At 44.5% G+C, this 23,900-nt stretch overlaps 1 protein-coding gene across 1 annotated transcript in view; it reads right to left on the bottom strand.

The window, feature by feature from the left end:
• nfatc1 (nuclear factor of activated T cells 1) overlaps positions 1-23,900 on the bottom strand; it is a 334,609-nt gene that overhangs the window by 211,074 nt on the left and 99,635 nt on the right. Inside the window, exon 7 of the mRNA XM_070888572.1 lies at positions 7,660-7,715. Coding sequence (XP_070744673.1) covers positions 7,660-7,715 — 56 coding nt within the window. The remainder of the gene's footprint in view (positions 1-7,659; positions 7,716-23,900) is intronic.

Consider the following 23,900-nt stretch of genomic DNA (forward strand, 5'->3'; position numbering starts at 1 on the left):
CTTGTTAGTCTGAAAGGTTTGTACAACTGAGTGGCTAGTTAGGTCACTCCAGAAGCCAATTAAAAGTCAACCACATTGTTGTGGGCCTGGAGTCACATATAGCCAAGGCTAAGGATGGCAGGTTTCCTTCCCTAAAGGACATTAGTGAACCAGTTTATTTTTTTATGACAATCTGATAGCTTCACATTTAAAAAAAAAATACAGCTTTTTATTTCCAGATTTAAAATAAAACTGAATTCAAATTCTCAAACTAATGAGATTTGAACTCGCATTCTTTGGATTATTTGTCAAGTAATTTAACCACTACACTACCAAACCCAGTGCACATACCATGGGGTCCCTGCCTGAGAGCAGAGACCCCAGGGATTGAACCGGGGACCTTCATAATTGTATAGCTCGCAAACTGGACTCTTAATAGTCAAGTTGAATTAGGTCCGGTGTAAACACAATAAATAACCAGCTGTATTAAGCTTAATGCAAATTAAGCAAAGGGTGCAACAAAACCCAGAGTGTAATAGATGCTAAAGACAATCATTATACCATTTGGCACGAAGTTAGGCATCCTCCACTTCAAATAGTCTATTCTCATCAGTTGTCAAAAATAACTGATGATATGTGACGACTGATAAAGATCAAGAATATAAAAAGCAATGCTCTTGCTGATGCTTTAAACATCAAAATAGCACTGATGATAATTGAGCCATTGGTTGTTGTTGCAAATAATACAGAACATTAACTCTCCAATGTTGAAGCTTTTCTGGAGCTTCCAAAAACGACTCGTCAGTTTTTGATCATAATAAGATCCAAGAGGTAGTTTAACAAATTTGCTTTCATTGTATAAACAGAAATATGATATACATTATTTTTGTTAAGGTTTAAATGGCTATCATATTCATCCAATTTATTAAAGTTTCCTTTCTCACTCCTTTTTAAAGTTCCCCATTTTTTTAATTAAGTCCTCTTGAGCTTTAATTGGATTTTAGTCTGCCCCTAATTTTATATTGAGTTTCAATCCCATTGATTAATGCTTCTCACCCACTTCCTCTCTTCTACCATCTGTAGCACTGTGATATCTCAGGGGAGTTCTACTTTATTAGGACTGCTTGACCAACACCTGCTCTAACAATTCTTCCTTCAAGTAGTCTTATACTGTAGATGGATCCAAGACTAGCATCCTAACATTCTTATGAACCCTAACACTGTAGTCAGATTGTTCTTATTTAGAAAATGGCTTGGAGTTCAGCCTCTAAATGTGCGCAGACACAAGCATCATCAGCATACTGTAGTTCGACGACAAGAGTCCGTTGAGCAGGCCACATTGTCCGCACACCCGACACAAGACTCCCTAAGCAAGCACTCTACTCGGAACTCCTACAAGCCCCAGGTGGGTAGAGAAAACGTTTCAAAGACACCCTCAAAGCCTCCTTGATAAAGTGCAACATCCCCACTGACACCTGGGAATCCCTGGCCTAGGACCGCCCAAAGTGGAGGAAGGGCATCCGGAAGGGCACTGAACACCGAGTCTCATCACCGAGAGCATGCAGAAAACAAGCACAGACAGCGGAAGAAGCATGCGGCACACCAGACTCCCCATCCACCCTTTCCTTCAACGACTGTCTGTCTCACCTGTGATAGAGACTGTAATTCCCATATTGGACTGTATAGTCACATGAGAACACACTTTTAGAGTGGAAGCAAGTCTTCCTCGATTTTGAGGGACTGCCTCTAATGATTTAAAAAATGTGTTGCTGGGACGTTTATATTGTGTATGTAGGCACCTTTGGTAATGACTCCACGAGGCAGGGTATGGTACTTAAACTGTGTAGACTATAGTCCTTTATTTGCAGCTCCTCGAGTCAGGACACCAAGCTGTGAGCTCCCTTTTATACTGGGTTACCTGCAGTATGCAGGTAACCCTTGGGTCTCCAGCAGCAGCACCTTCTGGTGTACAGGTAAGGTGTGTACAGTGTAAGGTACACTCAGTGTTAGACATCATATAACAATACAAGCATGCATACATAACAACACTCCCCCCTAAGCATTTTTCAAGTCCTTATTGTGGGGAGGTGATCAGTAGTGGGCTATGAGAGGTTGCGGTGAGGGTTGTGTGGTGCCAGGTGTGGTCCCTGTACTTGAGGCTGGCCTCATACATTTCCCCCCCACCCCCCTCACACACAGACCATGTGGGTATCACTGCTGTGGGATCCCTCAGTGGGGTAGCCATTGCAGCAGTGGGTAGGGTGCATACTCTGAAATGGGTGGTTGTGTCGTGGTGGGCAGAGCCACAGAACTGTGTGGGCTCCTTGTCCTCCAATTGGGATGAGGGTCTGGTCATCCCAGGGTTTGCCAGGGAAGCTGGAGGGTATTGGCCTCTCGCTCCTGGTGTTGGTCCTCGTGGCCATGGGGTGTAGGGCTGGTCTGGGGCAGGTTGCCAGTGGTGGTGGCTGTGCTGCCCATTGGCCACTGTCCCTGTAGTGGGTCTGCTCCCATTAGGTGTGTGTGTGTCCTTCCTGGGGCATCACACTGGTTCCAAAGGTCCAAGCTACATGGTCTGGTAGCCAGCTGGACCTGGGGGTCTCCCATGGGGGATTCCATCACATTTGCATGGCCCCTGTAGAATCCAGTGTCCTTTAACAGTGTTCTACCTGTATACATGACACCATGGCTCTGGTCATACATAAATCGAGTCTACTTATTGACTGCCTTTACATTGTTAATAACAGCATTTGCATCACTTTTTGGTATCATGGTCTCACCAGACATGGTTACATTAGGCATTTCAAACTCTCTGTCATAATCATCACACATAACAAGCTTGTTCTTAACCTTACTTACACAAGCATTCATTTCATTTTTCACATTAGTTACACCAGCATCACAATTCATGGTTACATTATCATACTTGCACCCTTTTACTGCATTTTCAGCTTTAAAGTCCCTGTCATCTTTAAGTTGAAACTGTCCCTTTAAATGTTTTTGGTTACCGGTCTCCTTTAAGGGAGCCTTCCAATCCGATTGGCCGCTCGGTGTCACGTGCTGCTCCTCCAATGCTGCCCCTCAGGGTTTGGTCGCAGCCATTTTGATTGCAGGTTCTTCTCCTCGTTGTGCAGCCGCCATCTTCTGGCTCTCCTTCAGGTAGGCTATGGTGGTCTTTTCTTCCTCAGGTTCGGCCATGGACGTCAGGAGTCCACCTTTCTCGATGATTTTCGCCTCTTGGATTCCTGCCCCGGCCAGGAAAGAAGATTGGGTTTTCGGTCCTGGAGATTTCGCTGCGCAGTCGAGCTGGACAGTGGGATCTCTAGATGCAGCGATGGATCCATGTTCGATGTCGATTGCTGGAGCCCAGAGGCCATCGACATTTCGACTGATTTGGACCGGGTTCATCCAACTTCTTCCCAACAGCGTGGGACCATCGCCGGCAACAACCCACAGGGGGAGTCTGTTCAATATGCTGCCCTGAGAGAACTGGACGTCCACGCTGCCAACAACTTGGATTTTATCTTTGGTGTGGTGAGCAGCTTCGCTTGGACAGGAGACAGTTTTGGTCGAGTGGCGGGATTCATCCAAATTTTTTCAAAGGTTGCTTGGCTCATCACAGACTGGCTCACCCTTGTGTCAATCTCCATGGAAATTAGGACCCCGTAGATGTCTACTTCCATTGTCCACGGAGAACTTTCAGTGGAGCAGGAATAAATTCCATACTCTTCTTCCAGGGGTTGAGCAGCTTCATCTTCATCTGTGTCGGAGCCCCGGTGATCAGCCAACTCTTCGGTGACGCGGTGAGTAAAGCTTTTTCTGCACATTCTCTGAAGGTGCCCTTTTTCTTTGCAGCTTTTGCATGCATAGTCTTTGTAGCGGCACTGATGGGCCCTGTGGTTTCCTCCACAGCGCCAGCACGGGGCTATCCAGTTTACCCCATGTGGCGGACTCAGGGTTGCGGGCAGCATTTCTGCCTTTAGAAGTAGCCATGCAGTGCACTGCGCTCACCGGTTTAGAGTCCTGGGTCAGTATTCGCTTGGAGTCGCTGGCCGAAACCATGTAAGCCTGGCTCACTTGAACTGCTTTCTGCAGGGTGACTGTGATGTCTGCAGTGAGCAATTTGTGTAGGAGGCCCTCGTGGCCGATTCCGACAACAAATATGTCCCTTAGTGCTTCATTAAGGTGAGCTCCAAAATCACACGGTGCAGCTAGTCTTCTTAAATGTGCAGCATACTTAGTAATTTCTTGGCCTTCGGGTCGCCGCTAAGTGTAGAACCGGTGCCTGGCTGTGAGGATGCTTTCTTTTGGTTTTAGTTGCTCCTGTATTAGTGTTAGAAGTTCTCCATAGCTCTTGGTTGTTGTCTTCTCCGGGGCTAGCAAGTCCCCGACAAAACAATGGATGGTGGGCCCACAACTGCTAAGCAGGATGGCCCTGCGCTTGTTCGGTCGTGTAGCCGGTGTGTCCCCATCCAGGTCGTTGGCTATGAAGAAATGTTCCAATCTTTCTACAAAAGCATCCCAATCTTCCCCATCGATAAATTGCTGAAAAAAGCTGAGATTCGACATGCTGAGCATGTAGTTTGTGACCTCGTCGCCGAGTTATTGTGTATGTAGGCACCTTTGGTAATGACTCCACGAGGCAGGGTATGGTACTTAATCTGTGCAGACTGTAGTCCTTTATTTGCAGCTCCGCGAGTCAGGACACCAAACTGTGAGCTCCTTTTTATACTGGGTTACCTGCAGTGTGCAGGTAACTCTTAAGTCTCCAGCAGCAGCACCCTCTAGTGTACAGGTAAGGTGTGTACAGTGTAAGGTACATTCAGTGTTACAGACATCATATAACAATATAAGCATGCATATGTAACAGTTTAGAAATAGCAATGCCCATTGCATGTGGGCTAGGAACACATCAGACACGGACATTGTTGACCCTTTGCATGTTACTGTCAAGTGGGACATTAGTCCAGTTTAATATTCTGAATGCACTTGGGATTGAAGATACCACAGTAACTTCAGTTTTATGCCTGGTATGATATCTACATCTAGATGTTTTTTCACATCAGTATAATTTGCCACATGATCAGGGTAATTGATCTGGCATAATCCTGGCAGTGTTAAGTGGGTACCAGCTAGTGTGCACACTTCAGTATTTAATCCATTTAAGTAGGCAGTGTAGTTAGTGCCAGCTATTTGAAGTCAAGGTAGCTCTTCGCAAGATTTAGAAGCTATTTATTTGCAACTGCTTGACAATTAAAAGTAGTTCACTTGGACAGTTCAGCGTCGGTCCCCAGCACTCGAATTGTTTAGTAAGCTTCTACTTGTAAACAGCAAGAATAAAGAATGAGTGGCTAAAAATTCGGGAGTCTTTACGCCACCCATTACCATCAAAGTAGCAAAATGAGGATGGCCGCCGCTCTTTCGTCAGCTTGTGGCGGGTCCCGTGATATCCACCAGTTTCTGTGGCGCAGTACCGCCGCTGATAAGAGCGCTGGCCCTGAAAATTAAAATGAGGGAGCGGTGCCTTAAGTCAGCATGCAACGCTGACTTAACGTCACCGTGGCGAATTTGGACTGTAGTGTTGAGTTCTGCACTGGGTCCCAAGCTTGCCATGAAAACCCAGCATTCAGCAGACTCTAAGAAGACAGAAAATGCTGCAAATACTCAGCAGGTCAGACAACATCCATGGAGATAGACTCAGAGTTCACGTCTCCGGTTAAGATGCTACCTGATCTGCTGAGTATTTCCAAAATTTTATGCAGTCATTTCAGATTTACAGCATCCGCTCACAGAAGGAGGAGGAGGAAACAGAAGAGGAGGAATCAGACAGAATGATACACCCCAGACAGCCCCTTTCTGGTCAGGAAATGCAGGATGGAATCATCCGCCTATGGTCCGACCACATCCCCAATTCCCCTTTCAACATTTGTCCCACACCTTACGTTCACTCGGTTACTGACCATCACAGCGTCCTCTTGGTCAAAATGCTGAAATAAAAGCCACCACAAAGCAAACTTTCCAATCCAACTTTATACATCAATCCATCTAATATGACATCAAGAAATCAACTAATCACCTTTATGCATTCGCTCAGTGACTGTCTTGTGTGTGTCTTTGCCTATCCTACTGATGTCATGCACTGCTACCCCAGTGGCTGCAGCATGGCTGGTGGAAGGCTGCTGATTTTCAGTGAGGGACACTGCAAATAGCCTCGCTGGATGAACTTGAGGAGCTGGTGGCTGGGAGTGTGAATTCGAGTGACGGTGTTTCTTCTTCTTGGCCAACCACTGGCTGGGCAGGCTGCATTTCTTGGGTGTGTGAAATGAGAAAAGCACAAAGGTGAAGTTGTGATGAGGGAGGGCGCAAAGGCAAGAGGTGCATGCCAGAAGGAGGATAACATATGAGGATACCAACATCTTGTATCCTTTCAGCTCCGCTGCTGGCCATTGGCCAGCACCGTCTCATCCAAGGGGGTGAGATGAGGCTAGGAATGGGAGCTGTGCCTCGTTATTGGTACAGATTGCTGGCAGGTGAGTAATTAGGGGGGAGTCATGCATTGAGAAGTGTGCGAGGCTAGTGATTCAGTTGGTAGGAGACGGCTTTTGAAGATGCATTCACTGACCTTGACCACTGCTCTGAGGTCATGAAGCTTCTTTAGGGACTGGAGCCAGGTGGTGGTTGCAACACTGCTAGCAGTGACAGCCTCGATGATCTAGTCCCACATTGTTCCTTCTGGAGGGCCTCCTCGCCCCTGTGGGTAAAGGACCTTTCTTGCAGTGTTGACTCCCTGCACAAAGCTAGTGCTGTGAGCGAGACCCTGGGTGCCACTTCCCTGGTTTACTGAACCATTTGTGTTAGTACTGAAGCACTTTTCCAATTTTTTGAGGTGCAGGAGGGAATTCAGCTTTATGTGCTGAAGAATCCCATTTGGGACTTTTTTTTTTTAATTGTTTTTTTTTTAAAAAAGGCAGTAAGGGCTGAAAACTTTATTTTGTTTTACTTCATCTTTATTTATCATCAATTCACAAAACTTTGCCCTTTTAATGTCCCACAATGCCTAGCGAACACATTGCCTCGCTTCCAGAGGCTGTTGGATGATGGAACACTGCTTCTGGACGCCACATTTGGGACCGATACCTGCATCAATGGCACCAGGAGGGTGTTGCATGGTGAGTTACTGCTGGGCTAAAAATCTTTAGGCCCCTGCCAAATTTTTCTCTTCAACCGCCGCGACCATTTTCAGCGGCCATTAACTGGAGACCACAGTGAAACCGGCGACTTTCGTGGCGGCACAAATTTCTAGGCTGAGGTCTTTACATGATCTCCCTTGGCAATGTAGTGATTGTACAGTTTTGGTAGCATCTGGCATTTTTAGCAATCTTGGTAGATTTGAAATTTGCTGGGCTAATTTAAGAAACCACTTTTCAAGTTTCCCAATCTAACTGCTTATTCCATTCATTTATAACGGTCCTTGTCCATAGTTTGACAGTTTAGACTCATTTCATTTTTAGTCCATTAGTATATAATTAGCCGTGTGCATTTCTCCTGTTTGTAGTCATGACCACTTGTTTCAATTTTATTTTTAAAAATGAGGAATTCAAAACTTCTTCAATACCTATTGTATTATAATAACTATTCACTACACAAGCATTAGAAGATATACAATGGATTAGGTAAACTTACAGGTTTAAAAAACTCCTTGTCTGTCTTTGCTTCAGTCTCCCACACATGATGACCATCTGGAAAAAAAAAACACAATATTTTCAATGGAATTCTGTGAATTTAACTTCCTTTAACTTTGTCCTCCAAGAGACTTTATGGACAGAATAGAAGTGACATTTTTTTTTCAATTTACAAGGCATAATATTATGAAACAAGATTATAGATTTATTTTATAAGAACATAAGAAATAGGAACAGGAGTCGGCCATACGGCCCCTTGAGCCTGTTCTGCCACTCAATAAGATCATGGCTGATCTGATCATGGACGTAGCTCCACCTCCCCGTCCGCTCCCCATAACCCCTTATCATTTAGGAATTATTTCTGTCTTAAATTTATTCAATGACCCAGCTTCCACAGCTCTCTGAGGCAGTGAATTCCACAGATTTACAACCCTTTGAGAAGAAATTTCTCCTCATCTCAGTTTTAAATGGGCAGCCCCTTATTCTAAGATCATGCCTCTAGTTCTAGTCTCCCTCATCAATGGAAATATCCTCTCTGCATCCACCTTGTCAAGCCCCCTCATAATCTTATACGTTTCGATAAGATCGCCTCTTATTCTTCTGAATTCCAAGGAGTAGAGGCTCAACTTACTCAACCTTTCCTCATAAGTCAACACCCTCATCCCCGGAATCAACCTAGTGAACCTTCTCTGAACTGTCTCCAAAGCAAGTATATTCTTTCGTAAATGAGGAAACCAAAACTGCACGCAGTATTCCAGGTGTGGCCTCACCAATACCTTATATAGCTGTAGCAAGACTTCCCTGCTTTTATACTCCATCCCCTTTGCAATAAAGGCCAAGATTCCATTGGCCTTCCTGATCACTTGCTGCACCTGCATTACTATCCTTTTGTGTTTCAAGCACAAGTACCTCCAGTGTGATATGGTTGTCAGAATTAAGTGTTCATCTTATACTATTGAAAATGTCATTAGCCAGTGTGCTTTTTTCCCTCTGAATATAACTGACTTTATTCAAAATACGTCATGTATCTCCAATATCTTAACCTTCTCTTAAGGTTTACAAAAACTAATCTTGATAGGATCTTATCTGTTCATTTCCAACATAGCATCGGAACTTTCTATCTCCTATCCTCAAATAATCTTGATTTGTAGAAGCAGTATTTTTAAAAAATAATTATGCTGTACTATTCTTGCAACACAAGAGTGGGCGGTGCAGATGACCAATTCCTTTGTTGCAGGAATCAGAATATCAAGAGCCACGTGTTCTTCAGATGTAAAATTGTCTTATTCGGCAGTGGCAGAATTGTTCTTGATTAAATTCCATGGGCAAAGGCTCCTATTACTGCCTTACTATACACAACATTGCAACAAGGTATGCACGATGAGTATTGTTTATGTCACCTTTTGTAAAAATAAATTGATAATTTTTATCGGTTAGAGAATTTTCTCGTGAATTGCAGCTCTGAGTTCCGCTATTGCATCTGGACAATTAAGCTCTTCCTGTGTGTAATTGTTTGCAGATAAAGGCTTTCAAATGGGGCCCATTAAGTCAATAATGTGATACAAGGGTATTCGAATAGTTTACGTGATGCTTGTGTGAATGAAGTCAACAATCACAACAACTTGTATTTATATAGCGCCTTTAAGTAGTAAATCATCCAAAGGCGTTTCACAGGAGCGTTATCACACAAAATCTGACACCAAGCCACACAAGGAAATATTAGGGCAAAACTTGGTCAAAGCATCTTAAAGGAGGAAAGGGAGGTAACGAGACGGAGAGGTTAAGGAACAGAATTTCAGAGCTTAGAACCTTGGCAACTGACTGCACGACCGCCAATGGTGAACTGATTAAAATCGGGGATGCTCAAGAGGCCAGAATTAGAGGAGCGCAGATATTTCGGAGGGTTGTAGGGTTGGAGGAGATTACAGAGATAGGGAGGTGCGAGGTCATAGCGGGATTTGTAAACAAGGATGACAATTTTGAAATTGAGGCATTGCTTAACCAGGAGCCAAGGTAAATCAGCGAGTACAGGGGTGATGGGCGAGCAGGACTTGGTGCGAGTTACAAAGTGGGCAGCAGAGTTTTGGATGACCTCAAGTTTACGGAGGGTAGAACATGGAAGGCCGGCCAGGAGTATGTCGGAATAGTCAAGTCTAAAGGTAACAAAGGCATGGATGAGGGCTTCAGCAGCAAATGAGCTGATGTTGGGCGATGTTACGGAGGTGCGGATAGGTAGTCTTGGTGATGGCGTGGATATGTGGTCAGAAGCTCATCTCGGGGTCAAATATGACACCAAGATTGCCATCAGGAGAAAGACAATGGAGTTAACACTTCCCATCTTTGGTGGGAAGGGGCCTGGTGGGAAAAATTGAATTGGTCTCTGCCCAATAGGAACACAGAAGTAGCAGGCTGAAAATGGCAATGCTCCAGTGTTCATGGTAATGCTGCCATTTTTGTTGGGGTCTTTGATGTGGGCAGCTTGTCTATTGTACCTGTCTATTTCAAGCAGGAGCCGACTTGTAATATGTTAACCATGCTTCTATTACCAACATGGAGCCCCGACACAATTTTGAGGCATGAATGGGTGGAGTGTGCACCATCCACACTCTGCCAACGGATACCAGGGACCAATGCTGGCTGCTCAGAAAACAGCCCATGAATCTTTCTCCTGGTGCCAGAAATGAAAATAATCCTCCAGCCCGCTCCCTTCCGCTTAAAATGCAACTTTCAGCTCAGTTCCACAGAGGAGTCACTGGAATTCCTGCCACCCCCCTCCTCCTCCTCCTCCTCCTCTCCTCGCACCCCCCTTCCCCCGCCACCCCGCACCCGACTGGCCAGCTGCATATGAGCAGCGGTGCAATGCCTGCAGCCCACCAGCCTTGACCAAATACGGCCCAGTCCTCAAATGCTTTCAAGCGGGTGGACTGCACAAGGACTCTTCCCGTCGGTCGCCCAAAGTCCGCCTAAAAGTGAGAATCTACCCTCTGGACTCTGCTTGCCTTTGGCCCATGCAGCCTGGTTATCTGACTCCATGGAATCATGTCCCATGTATTGGTTAAAAAAAAGAAAAAATTTAATTTATTTAGTGCCTTTCAAGACCTCAGCACTTTACAGCCAATACAGTACTTTTGAATTGCAGCCGCTGTTTTAACCGTAGACAATTTTCACACAGCAAGATCCCACACACACCGACGTGATAATGACCAGATAATTTGTTTTTGATTTACTAATGTTGGCTCACTGCTCTTCTTCTTTTATGTCCATCTCAGAGGGCAGACGGGACCTCGATTTAACGTCTCATCTGAAAGAAGGCACCTCTAACAGTGCAGCACTCCCTCAGCACTGCACTCGGTGTGTCAGTCTAGATGATGTACTCAAGTCCCATGACCTGCTCACTCAGAGGCAAGAGTGCTACTCACTTAGCCACGGCTGACAAGAACGGTCTTCTATTTTTGGGATCCTGAAACTGCATTGTACGCTTCCAGCTGAGGTGTAGCACAGTAGATTTTCTGGGAGTGATTTACGATTTGGGCGTATATATGGTGGGCAATGGCTGGGCTGTCTGTTCTGCTCGATGCAGTTAGCAGAAGACTGAATGTGGTTGGGCCTCATTTGAATTGAATTGGCCAGGTGCCAGTGCTAGTCTTGCTCCTTGCTGGCAGCTCGCCAATTGTTAGGGTGGAATATTTGGCAGGATGACTGTGTGTTAAAGGCAGCCTGAAGCCCCTTAAAGGGAAGGTGCACTTTGCAATGGTGGTTAGTGGAAAGTGGATTTTCCAAAGCAATAGGCAGCATGACGTTGTCCAGGGCCGCCCCATCCTGCACCTCCCCCCCCCCACCCCCTCTCCCACCCCATGATTGTCTAATATAGACATGAAGATGCTTGCAGAGCAAGTAAGCAACAGGAAGGAGATTGTCTTCTGATTGGCAATAGATGCCCTGTCAAGTTAGTCAGCACCAATAGAGAGTGGTGGCAGATCAAGTCAATGCCAGCAATGTTGTTCCTAGGACTGGGCTGCAGTACAAATAGTGATTTGACTAGGGCTGACTCCACTTCATATCTCTCTTACTCTCTGGTCAGCTCAGCACCGTCAATCTTTCCCTTCTCGCGCCTCTCAATTCGCTTCACTGCACCTCCTTCTCCTTGAAATTCTACCCTCAAAGCCAGCTGCTGCCCTCATAACTACTTGCCCCTCTGGGCCACACCTGCTGCTTCCTCCCATCATGCACACTATGGAAACCTGCCTTACTCAGCTTCAAAATCATCCAATAGGGCACACACTAACACACTGCCACTCATCTTGCAGGGGAAGCTGGCAAACAACAGAAGGGAGTGTACAAGAACAGGAGGAGGTGTCGTTGCACTACTAACTCAGAGTTACGGAGGCGACGGCCGTTGATATCAGTGAGGGAGGGCACGCAGCATCAGAAACACATTCAAACACATGCGTACACACCCACAAAAAACTCTGGTGCTGCATTGCGCTCCCCATCTGCTACTATTAAACCTTGCCATTATGTGGTCACCCTTGTCCCTATACCCTTTATCTAAGCCTTTCAGATGGCTCTGGCCCTGCAGGTGCACAGTCTGAGGGGGGAGAACCGTCCTGAAGATGAACTGTCACTTGTTCATACCTTTCCAGGCTCCAGCACAGAAATCAGCACCCTGCGTGTGGTCGGGCCTCATTTAATTTGAATTGGCCAGGTGCCAGTGCTAATCTTGCTTCTTGTAGGCAACTCGCCAATTGGCAGGACGGGAAATCTGGCAGAGTCACCGCTACTTAAATGCAGCTGGAAGGCCCTTAAAGGGGTGGTGCACTTTGCAGTGGTGGTTAGACAGTGATGGTGAGTTGGAGGGCTTGACACTGGGTGACTCGCTGAGCACAAATGTGCAGGAACAAGTGCAGGTGGAAAACCGGGACCAAGAAACGGTTCCACCAGGCAGCTCTGCCGTGAAGGACACAGCTGCAGAATATAGGGACCTAGCCTTTAAAAGTAAAGAGCTTTTTGTGCACCAACAATACTTTGGACTGGCTGCCAGGGAGCTTCGCAACATGCCGGAGAGTGTGGAGGAGCCCACTACTAACTTGTGTGGGTTTCTGGCGCAAGGTCTCAACACCCTGCAGGCAACCATGGAGCGCATGGTCACCTCAGTAGACACTGCAGCTGGGATCTACTTGCAGGAGTCTGTGGCACCATCCGTGGCTCTGCTCTGGAATGATCAAAGTTGGACCGCACTGGCTCCTCGGCTTCACTATCTCCTCCGCCTTAGACAGGCCGGGAGTCTGAATAGAGGGGGCTTTAATTGGATCACAGATGTCCTGCAGTCTGCTCCCCAGCCCAGCACCAGAGGCAGTTGGGCAATGGGAGTGGAACAGGTGTGCCGTCTCTCAGGATGATGGCACACCTAGACCCTCGCCAATCCCTTTAATCAATGGCCGCCCTGGTGGCAGACTGCCCATTGTTACTGTAGTCTACAGGCAGGTCCTCTCTCAGGCCTGAGCTCCTAGAGGTCACCGACCACGAGCATCTCAATAGCCCTCGTCTGAGCCACAGACGCCATCCACCTCTCACACTACAGCCAATATGGAAGCATCTCATAGGAGTACTGGAGTAGGTGAGAGATCATGTAAGACAGGCAACATGGGCTCACCCCAGTGTGATCATTAGTATTGGGTAATTGTGTAAGGCAGTAAAACAGTAAAAACTTTCAAAAACCTATGTGCAGAGAGTGTTGCTGTGTCAGCTGATATTCAGGTCAACTAATGTTGCAGGTTATCAATGAGGATCTTTGGGCAGATGCAATTCACTGTAAAATGGAAGAACTGGGACAGATTTTGAACATGACCGTTGATGAGGAGCACAGCTGAAATACTCTTCAATGAGCAAGCTGCCAAAGAAATCTACTTGCAGGCCACTGTTGGACCTCCTCCTACTTCCTTCCCATCCTCTATGTCATCAGTGTCATCGCCCACGTTACGTGGAAGGTCTTGATCCAGTGGTAGCCACATGTGTTCTCTCCATTTCAGAGTAAAATGATGGGGCACACAGCAAACCACTATCAGATGGGACACTCTTCATGGGCTATACTGGAGGAAGCCATCAGCAACGTTCAGGCATCACAATCGTTGCTGGAGGAAGCCAATAGTCTGCTCAACGAGGGCTCGCAGTAAGCCATGGAGCTGATTGCAGCACTGTTTGGCTGCCTTGCTTGTGGTCTTGAGAGAAGTCATGAGCAAGTTACGCCCCTGATTTTTTTTGGGTGCACGGCCCATACACCATTTCACGCCTGTGCGAAATTTACCATGGGAAAAGCTGGTCCCAGGCTGCACGGGACTGGCAGAGAGCTGCATGGCTTAGAGAGAACCTTGGTCCTGAGGCAAGCATGCAACAGATAGCCCTTGTCTCAAACAGCTTCTCACTTGCTGTGCAGGGGTTTGGAGAATTGCCGCAAGATAAAAGCATTCTTGCAGCTGCCATGAAAGTGAAAAAAAAAGACTTGCATTTATATAGCGTCTTTCATGACCACCGGACATCGCAAAGCGCTTTACAGCCAATTAATTACTTTTTGAATGTAGTCACTGCTGTAATGTGGGAAACGTGGCAGCCAATTTGCGCACAGCAAGCTCCTGCAAACAGCAATGTGATAATGACCAGATAATATGTTTTCGTTATGTTAAATGAGGGATTAATATTGGCCAGGACACCGGGGATAACTGCCCTGCTCTTCTTCGAAATAGTGTCATGGGATCTTTTAAGTCCACTTGAGAGAGCAGACGGGGTCTCAGTTTAACATCTCATCTGAAAGTCAGCACCTCTGACAGTGCAGCACTCCCGCAGCTCTGCACTGGAGTGTCAGCCTAGATTTATGTGGGCACAACTTGCACGATGCGCTGCTGGTGACCACACACCAGTTGCATGTGGCTGGAGCGGAAACCCTTGTGATACATGGAGTCAGGGGCAGGGTCATGTGAAGGAGCCTGGAGGTGGCATCGGCGCAATTGATAATGTGCTGGGCTTGGGGAGAGGCGGCGGGGGTGGGGGGGTTGGGGCGGAACCTGCGATCTGTACAAACACCAGAGCCTTATCCTGCTGTTTCAGGCTGTCCATGGGAAAAGTGATGAAAGTGTTTTCTCTAGCACACATGGAATCAGTCAGCTTCTTGATGCTTGAACTGTAGACTGACTGATGCTACTGATATCCACTGTGGAAGCCTGAAAGTAGTTGGAAGCGAAGCAAATTCAGGGGTGTAATGGTCTTGATTGCAACACGCAATGCTGTGCCAAAGGGTTGTTGGTCTCGCTGCAGGAAGTCTAGAAATTCAAACAGTCTCCCGAGTGAAGCAAAGCCTCATGCACTGCTCCTCAGAGATCTGCAGGTATGTTGTCTTGAGCCTATAAATCTGGGTGAGGGTGCGGGGTGAGGATTCCTGCACGCATGCCTCCTTCTATTTTGTCTGCCTGTAGTTTGTTCTTCCTTCTATTGCTGGTCCTCATCTTCTAGCCAGAATGGAATTGTCAGAAGGAGCCCCCAGGAAGAAAAAGAAACTGTTGCTAGAAGCCACATAAAAGTTCAGAATGTTGTACGTTGCCACTAGAAGCACTTTCAAAATAGTCTACGTATGAAAAAAAAACTGCAGTGTAATGGAAACAAAATGCCTCCCAAAACTGTCCAGCATTTTAACTAAGAGCAGATGAGGATCCCATTGGAAGTTGCCACCTCCCAAGTTGTACCACCCATCGTTTGTGGGCAGGCTGAGGAACTGGCAACGCAAGTAGAGGCGAAAATAGGCATTGTGGTCTTAACTGCCATCATTTGACCCCAATTTGCCTACATTAACGAAGCCCACATCCGTTTCCAGTGGGAGCTCTGGCTGCTTGAATCCAAATCGGTCTGAAAATTGGAACGGCTAGCCAACCAGCTGTAAGTTGGCGGTTCAATACATTAAGTGATTTTGATGCTGCTACTCCCATCTCCGCCCCCCCCCCCTCCTTTTTAGGCGTAAACAGGGCGGTGACAAGACAAAAATTGCTCCTTCTGATTCATAAATCATAGTGAAGTACATGGTGAGGGGACTTTCCGACAAACACGTCAGGCGTCCATATATTAGTACTGCATATCCTAAATTCAGGGCCAAGGTATTTAAGTCCTGGTGTACAGGGAGGGCAACATATCTCGTTTCATGGAGAAACGTCAGGGGAGTGCACTGGACAGAGTCGTGCTCTCAATCCCTCTGAATATCTATGAAGGACTAAGCAGAAACAAGGATGAAAAAATGCAACATGACTTTGTATGCCTATGCTATTGAATGGAATCTAAATTTGTTGCACAGTATTTTAGTTAGTTGCATGTAATTCTGTGCAATGGTGCATGACTTGCTTTTGCCATCAGGGAAGGAACTGAAAGTATTGATAAAAATTCTCAAACTTTAGGCAAATAGTACGTTAAGGTTTTCGGTTTAAAAAAAATACACCCACAGTACCCCTCATGTGACACTGAAATGAAGAATTAATGGGTAGGCACTTCAGCAATACACCGTTTACCTAAATTGTTTTTTACATTTCTGCTTCAGAAATCAAAACATTTAATATTAATATAATGTTCAATTTGCAGCAATAACTTACAGAAAATAAACTACATTGCTGTGGTACACACAATGCACTTGGATTTATGGTGCTTTTACTTTATGCTACTCAACAGTTCATTGGTTTCAAATCTTTTGCTCACCATTGTATATCCTCTAATGCCCCGCTACACCATTATAGTCTCTATATTGCCATGTCAGTGCACTTGCATCTCTATCAGAACACTAGAACAACACAGTCCTATTTCAATAGCAATAGAACTTTTTATTAAACTTCAGTCACAGCAGAAGTACATGCAGGTTTATCAATACATAATTTGTCTCTGGATGCAACTAAAAGAATACAAGTTGAACAATAATCACTTGAAAATTATAATGCACTTGGATAAGACCTTTAGTATGTAATAACAGTACATTTCTAGTTACATTTATATCTAATCATGCAATGAAGTGCACAGCGATCTCTTTCCTTTGTACACTGCACAACATACAAGATTATGAAGGGGATTGACAGGGTTGATGCTGAGAGGCCGTTTCCTCTGGCTGGAGTGTCTAGAACTAGGGGTTATGGTCTCGTTAAGGGGTCAGTCATTTAAGACTGAGATGAGGAGAAATGTCTTCACTCAGAGGGTTGTGAATCTTTGGAATTCTCTATCCCAGAGGGCTGTGGATGTTCAGTCGTTGACTATATTCAAGACAGAGAAAGATTGATTGATTTTTGGATACTGAGGGAACCAAGGGATATGGGGATAGTGCGGGAATGTGAAGTTGAGGTAGAAGATTAGCCATGATCTTACTGAACGGCGGAGCAGGCTCAAGAAGCCTTATGGCCTACTCCTGCTCCTAATTCTTATGTTTTTAGAATGTTACTGCGCCGGATTTATAAAGACAGCCCAGTGAAAACTACATACTGCACTCCAAACATCATCACTATGGCTTGTGTTAGGTTACTATAATTTATGCTCTATTTAACCATATCCCCAAATACTCACGTGTTTTACATGTGTTCAGGCTCACTGATGAACACAACTATCTCATTAGTTTTTTTTTGTTTCTCACTGCTTCCTCTCTCCACAGATTTCTTTTCTCGAGTGGCATGCATGCCAAAAGGTCAGGTAACCTCCCCATACTGTCTATTCCCTGCTGCCACTGCATAATAGCGGATATATGAGAGTGTTCCAGGTTGATTCTCCCTCAGATTTTCAATTTCTCCCAGTTTAAAAGTACTTGTCCTCTGCTCGGCACCTCTCCATAATATCGTCAGGAATTCAACTTGGAAGGACTCCTGTGGCAATCCAGACTAGTTATACGTTATTTGGTCTACTTATTTACCATAATACAGCTCAGATATAAAAATAGTGGCAATGATGTACAGTATTTTGATAAAAAGATGAAAAACCTACTCCTGTATCTGATGTCTGATTGTGGAAGCAGCTTCAGCATACACACTGCAACAGGTCAAGAAGGTCTACCACCACCTTCTCAGGGCAATGAGGGATGGGCAATAAATGCTGGCCTTTTTCTTCTGTCTGCTTTCCTGGCTTCAGATCATTACCTTTGGTATGTGGGGGGAGAATGAATAGGAAGTGTGTCCCATTCTGCTCCATTTACTTCAAGTTCATTGGTCAAGTAAAGCAAGTATTGGTTTCTAGAGTGTCCATGTTCTCCCACTGTAAATTAGATTCAGAACATGTGGTTTGTTTGGATGCCACCAATTACTAAAACGTAAGTGTGTCCTTATTTGAAAGCGTTTTTATGTTTGATTCACCGTAGAGAATGGAAGGCAGAAGGCAGGAGCCAGTATTCATCTTCAGAATCTGGTTCACAATCGTGTTTGCATTTGTAGAGCTGATGAATAAAGCAAGAAAAACTCTACAGAAGATTTTGAGAAGTAACAAAGTGGTTTTCACCCATTTCACAGTCTCATTACTTCCTGCTGTACTCAAAGCAAAGTATTTGGGCTGCATGGTAAGTGTATCAGACATTCAAACACTGGCAGCGGTTCACAACAAAATTACTGTCAAGTTTTGGTTTTAGGCTGAAGTTCTTCATTATTATTTCTAGTTGGTCACAAAAAGCATTTATACCAACAAATGCGAAAAAGTTCATTAGTAAATTCAGTGAAAAATTAGGGATATTTTCCTATGCGCTTTGTTGGCAGGTTTGAAGGAGAGTGGAAAATATCTGGACATTTCTGGTTGTGAAATATGAAGAACATTTTTTTCTGTACCATTGAATTAAGTGTATTACTCAACAGAATAAAATGGTATTGGTTTCTGTTCCATGACGCATATTTCATGGGTGAATTCATCTCAAATACTGTGATGTAGTCTGCTTAAAAAGAGTGAGCTGTATAGATGGTTAAAGCTTTATTTAAAAAAAATGATCAGTAAAGGAGATTCATGCACAGCAAGTAAACTCTTGTGCAGAAATGCTCATGGGAACCCTCCCTGCATTAAACTCCATCCAAGTTCACAATCAGTTCTAAACTGAAAGAGCAAGGTGTGCCCAGAAAGAAAATTTGAGCTTGTCTATGGAAGACCATCCTTGACAAAAACAGGAATGACAACATTTCCTTCAACTTCAAAGCAATGTTACTGGCAGAACTCTGCTGAAAAAATACGCAGAACAATAGAAAAGTCTAACACCAGTACACAGCAGAAACAGTAGCCAGCAAGGACTAGAATACTATTTACAGGTGGCTGCAGTTTCATCCAACCACTTTCTCCAATGTGATCTGACCAGAGAGGTTAAGTCCATAACCTGTCCAGGAAGCACACAGGGTAGATGTTTAGTTTCTCTGCATATTTCCTACAGTGGAACAGTGGATACAGATGCTACAATGGAAACAGTTATCCGAATTGTCGAGCAATTTCCCACCCCCGCCACAATTCCTGGTGAAGTGGGTGTGGTTTTTTTTTTAAAGCTAAAGTACAAGCTAAAAACATAAGCTTCGTGATTTATTTTGAAAGACACTGTCCCGCCATGCAGATGTTACCCCTCCCCTAGTGTAGAGGCCATGATCAAATTAAAGGCGGGTTTACCAACCACTAATGGGGAGTCTTGGCCGAAAAGAGGGCAAAGTTATGGTGTGGTAGGCATTGTAGGGGGGCTTGTCACAGCTTTGGGATGCGGACAGCCTATGTGCTGCCTGAAAAAAATACAGCACTTCTTTTCTTACTAATTTCTGCTCCTCTACTTGGACCTCTAAATGGCAATACACCCTGAGCATTTGCACACACCCTAACAGCAAATGGAATAACCACTTGCCCCGCCCCACCACCCTCTAATGACAATTGAACACAGGCGGTGGAGTCTGTGTTCTCATCATACTATGGTTTGCACACAGTCCACCCACAGCCAAGTTGGCACATATTATGCTGCCAGACCCGCCCCGGTTAAGACAAGGACACTGCAGAGCACAACCTTAAGCACATTTCCAGCCCCATCTTCCCAGATTCACTGAGAAACAGGCTGATGTGGGCTGGAAGCCTAGGCTATTGTTTGTAAGCAGGGTTCCCTGATTAACCAATGGGGCTTGAAGATGGTTAATGGTTAATGAAAAGTCAAGCTTCTCCGGACACATTCAACGGGTCCAATTTTCTCTTCCGAAACAGAAGCACGATAATAAATAATGTGCAGAACTAACTCAAATACAAATTTAATGCCTTTAAAAATCTGTGTCAATGGATAATTGCTAACTTGAGTTTGAACTAAAATGTCCGTGATGTAATGACACAATGGCTATAAGGACTAAAAACTTGAAATCCTGTTAGGTGAACTTCTTTGTTAAAACAGAGAGGGGCAATGTAATACACATATCTTAATATCTTCATTTCTGCACAGCATGATTTCAACCACATAATATCAGATAAAGTAGAATAATGTCCCAAGGTGGTTCATATGGGAGAAACTGGACAGGAAAGCTTGGTTGAAGAGATATTTTTGGAAACCAATTTTAAAAGATTTGAGAAGCGAGTTCCAAAGTGCAGAGCAAAGCAAGCAGAAAGCTCTGCCACTCAAGGTGTAGCAGGGAGAGGTGAGATCGATGGGAGACCAGAATCAAGGGACCGGGAGACACTGGAGAGGATGCAAGGCTAGAGAAGGTTTCAGAGATGAGTGGGGCAAGGCCATGGAGGGATTTGTATGCGTGAGGAGATTTAAATACAAGCCACTGAGAGACGAGGAGCCAGTTTAGTTCAGTGAGGAAGGGGGTGATGGGCAAGTAGGGATTAGTACAGGATATGATGTAGGTAGTAGAGTTTTGGACAATTTGGAGTTCATGGAGGGTTGGAGAATAGAAAGGAGGGTGTGGGGTGAAGGAAGAAGAGGCAACAAGAGCAATGGGGAAGGGAGGATATAGGGAGAGGTGCGAATGGGAATGCATAGAGGAAGCGATTGGAGTGAGAGTTTGGGATGAAGTGGAATGAGTAGAGAAGGAGATGAAGGATGGGACTGAGGGAACCAGTGTGGGGCAATGAGGTTAGAGCTCCATCCTTTCATGTTGGTTTCCAGCTCCACCCTGTGCCCTGGCCAGATTCCTCCCCCTCACATCCATGAGCAGAAAGACTGCCTGCAACACTAGGCAGATCCCTCCCCCTACCCACAACCTAAAAGCTGGCCTGTGGCCCTAAACAGAACCATGAAACTAGCCCAGCAACCTGAAGAGTAAAGAGGCAGAGAAAGAAGCAGTAAGAGCAAGATCAGAGAGACCATGTGCTCCAACTTTATGTGAGCAAAGTCACAGGAGAATCACTGGCATATTACAAAGGGAGATTTATACTTCAGATAAAAAATCTGAATTTGTCTGGCACTGCAGTCGGAGTAAGTCGAAATTCAAAGTATCTATTGACACCTTTGTGTCACCCAATGAGATGAAGGTGGGCGGTCCTATGGCAGGACTCACAGCAGTCTATTTTACAGCAGAGTTTGTTTAAACAACGCACTACAACAAACAGTCCGCAGAATCTATTTAAAAAGAGACTCTGCAAACTACAGCAAACAGAACTCATGACTGAAACTGCAGCAACATCTCCTGGTAAAAGAAGGGTGATATCTCCAGCCAGTGAGTGGAAGATATTTACACAATACAAATGATGTGCGTAAAATCAATCCCAGTCACTTACAGCAATGCGGTCTCCAGGCGTGATTGAAGGGGGAATTACCCAAGCATCTCCATTCTGGCTGGGTGTAGTGGTGTCACTATATGCAGTGGTCTAAATTGCACCAATGGTAGAGAGTTGATTGGGTCTGCTTGATAACATCTGTTGAAATTTGCAGATTTCAACACCTGAGAATTTTGTTTTAATCCAATTAAAAAGGACTTCAACTGACTGAAATTTGGTTCTAATCACAAAACTTCTGCATAAAGCCCATTTCATGCCTGGTGGGAAACATTGGAGAATTTACTGCTACCTGGAAAATAACAGCTTGAACCTACAATTGAACAAAATCAAAGCAGTTAAAGGAATATACATATAAAAATAGGTCATTTCATTCTACTTCTATCAGCAGGCCAATTTTTTGACTGGTCATCCAGGAAATCCAGAAACTGTATGAATAATGCAATCTGACCACCTACTGGTGAGGAGAATGGCTCAGATTTTGCATTACAAATAACGGTAAGGCTAGCAGCATCACTGTTGTTATGGAGTAAATCAGACAGCAACTTCCTGCGTAACTAAACGCAGAAATCAGAAAGTTGCTGTCCGATTTGCCCTGCACAAGCTTCGCTATAATGATATCTTGCTGTGAGACTCGGCATTGAAATACATGAAGGGCAAAAGTTGCAGCACTTGCCCACTAGTTACCCACTAAACACGGCAGAAAAGGTTAGGCTGGTGCATTCAGGTGTAAGTGAATTTTAACGGTGTGATAAATCTTAATTACTGTCAAACAATCTCTTTGGCACTGAAAATTTACTTTACAAATGTGGAGTCTCATTACTTCGGATTTTGATTATTGTTGGATATTTTTTAAATTATTTTAATTTTCTTTGTCTCTTATCTCTCTCTCTCTTAATATCCCACCTTTCTTTCCCTCTGTACATGATTTGACAATGAATTAAATATTCTAATTCATACTTCCTGGTTTAGACTCTGCATGTCTCAGTGAGATTTCTTCAATCTGATTGGTTAAAGAGACACGCTGTTGCTTTACCTGCTCACACATGCCATTGATCCCCTGTAGAGGGCGCTGTGCTGAAAGGGCTCTCTAAATACTATAAGTTGTCGCTCAGAAACTCACAAAAAGTTTGAATGGCGAGCTCCATTCTTTTGTTGCTGGCCGGGCCAATATTTAGTCATGGACACTTGCATAATATTAATGCAGAGAGGGCACCAGCTGCATTCAAAGGCATCTTGTGAGCCATGTGAGACCCTTAGGTGACAAAATGCAGAGCAAAACTCCTATATAGTCACAAGCTGAAGGAGAATGTGAAAAACATGCACTGCCAGAGTATTAAGTTATAACCATTAATTACAGAATAAAACTACACAGCAATTTAGCAACTATGAGGGATAGTTATGCATTAGCTAAAGCTCCCGAGAAAGTTCTTGGCTTATGTATAAGAGTGGAAAAGACAAATCATTAAAAGCCAGTAGCACTTCATTTTCAGAAACACAGAAGCACAAGTGGTTATGCATCAGACAGAAGAGGCAGACAATTCCTCATGTTACGTCTGGACGGCCATGAGGGAAATCTCAACTCCCACGCACTGGGATATCCTCCAAGAGGGAAACCTTAGACAATTGCATTAGCCTCTTTGGGTAAACATGTTTTGCAGGTTTACATTGTTAAATTTTTAAAAAGAGCAATGGAAAAAAGTGGTGGGAAGGGGGGAGTGGAAAATTATCCCACAGGAAAAAGGCCAATTTCTTTCTCACTATCTGACGGCTTAGGGTTCTTGCTAACATGCAGGTTACCCTTTTATATTAAAATATGCCTTAGGATTGGTAACAAGGAAAATTTCCATTGAACATCTGTGGTATGCAGCCAGTTCTTTGCTATATGTAGCTCGTTGGTAACTTAAGAATCAATGAAATGGTACAACACAAAAAAAAAGCAACGATCCTGTAAAAACTGAAAATTGTGCATTTCAATATTTAGGTATTTTTCTCCCAGAGGGTCCTGATTTTAACTCCAAGTAGATTCCCCAGTCAGGCCCGAGTTTTAAAAAAAAAAGGTTGCGTCTCAATGGTGTGTCAGCTGTGGCTCAGTGGGTAGCACTCTCGCCTCTGAGTCAGAAGGTGGCCAATTCAAATCCCACTCCAGAGACTTGAGCACAAAAAATCTAGGCTAACACTCCAGTGCAGTGCTGCACGGTCGGTGGCGCCGTCTTTCAGATGAAATGTTAAACTGAGGCCTGGTCTGCTCTCTCAGGTGGACGTATGCCACTATTTCAAAGAAGAGCATGGGAGTTATCCCCTGCATCCTAGCTAATATTTATCCCTCAATCAATATCACCAAAAAACAAATAAATCGCCCACATTGTAGTTGAAATGTTGAAGGGGACTTATAGAATTTATTTCAAACAAAAAAACTTGCCAATTATCTAATAATTATCTATTTGGTTGCAAATATTAGAAGTTATTTTGAGTTATAAAGAAATTGTGGTGGTATTCTAAACTTGCAAATATAGAATAACTTTGAAAGAAAAT

Source organism: Pristiophorus japonicus, chromosome 1 (assembly GCF_044704955.1).
Source record: "Pristiophorus japonicus isolate sPriJap1 chromosome 1, sPriJap1.hap1, whole genome shotgun sequence".
Classification (NCBI taxonomy): domain Eukaryota; kingdom Metazoa; phylum Chordata; class Chondrichthyes; family Pristiophoridae; genus Pristiophorus; species Pristiophorus japonicus.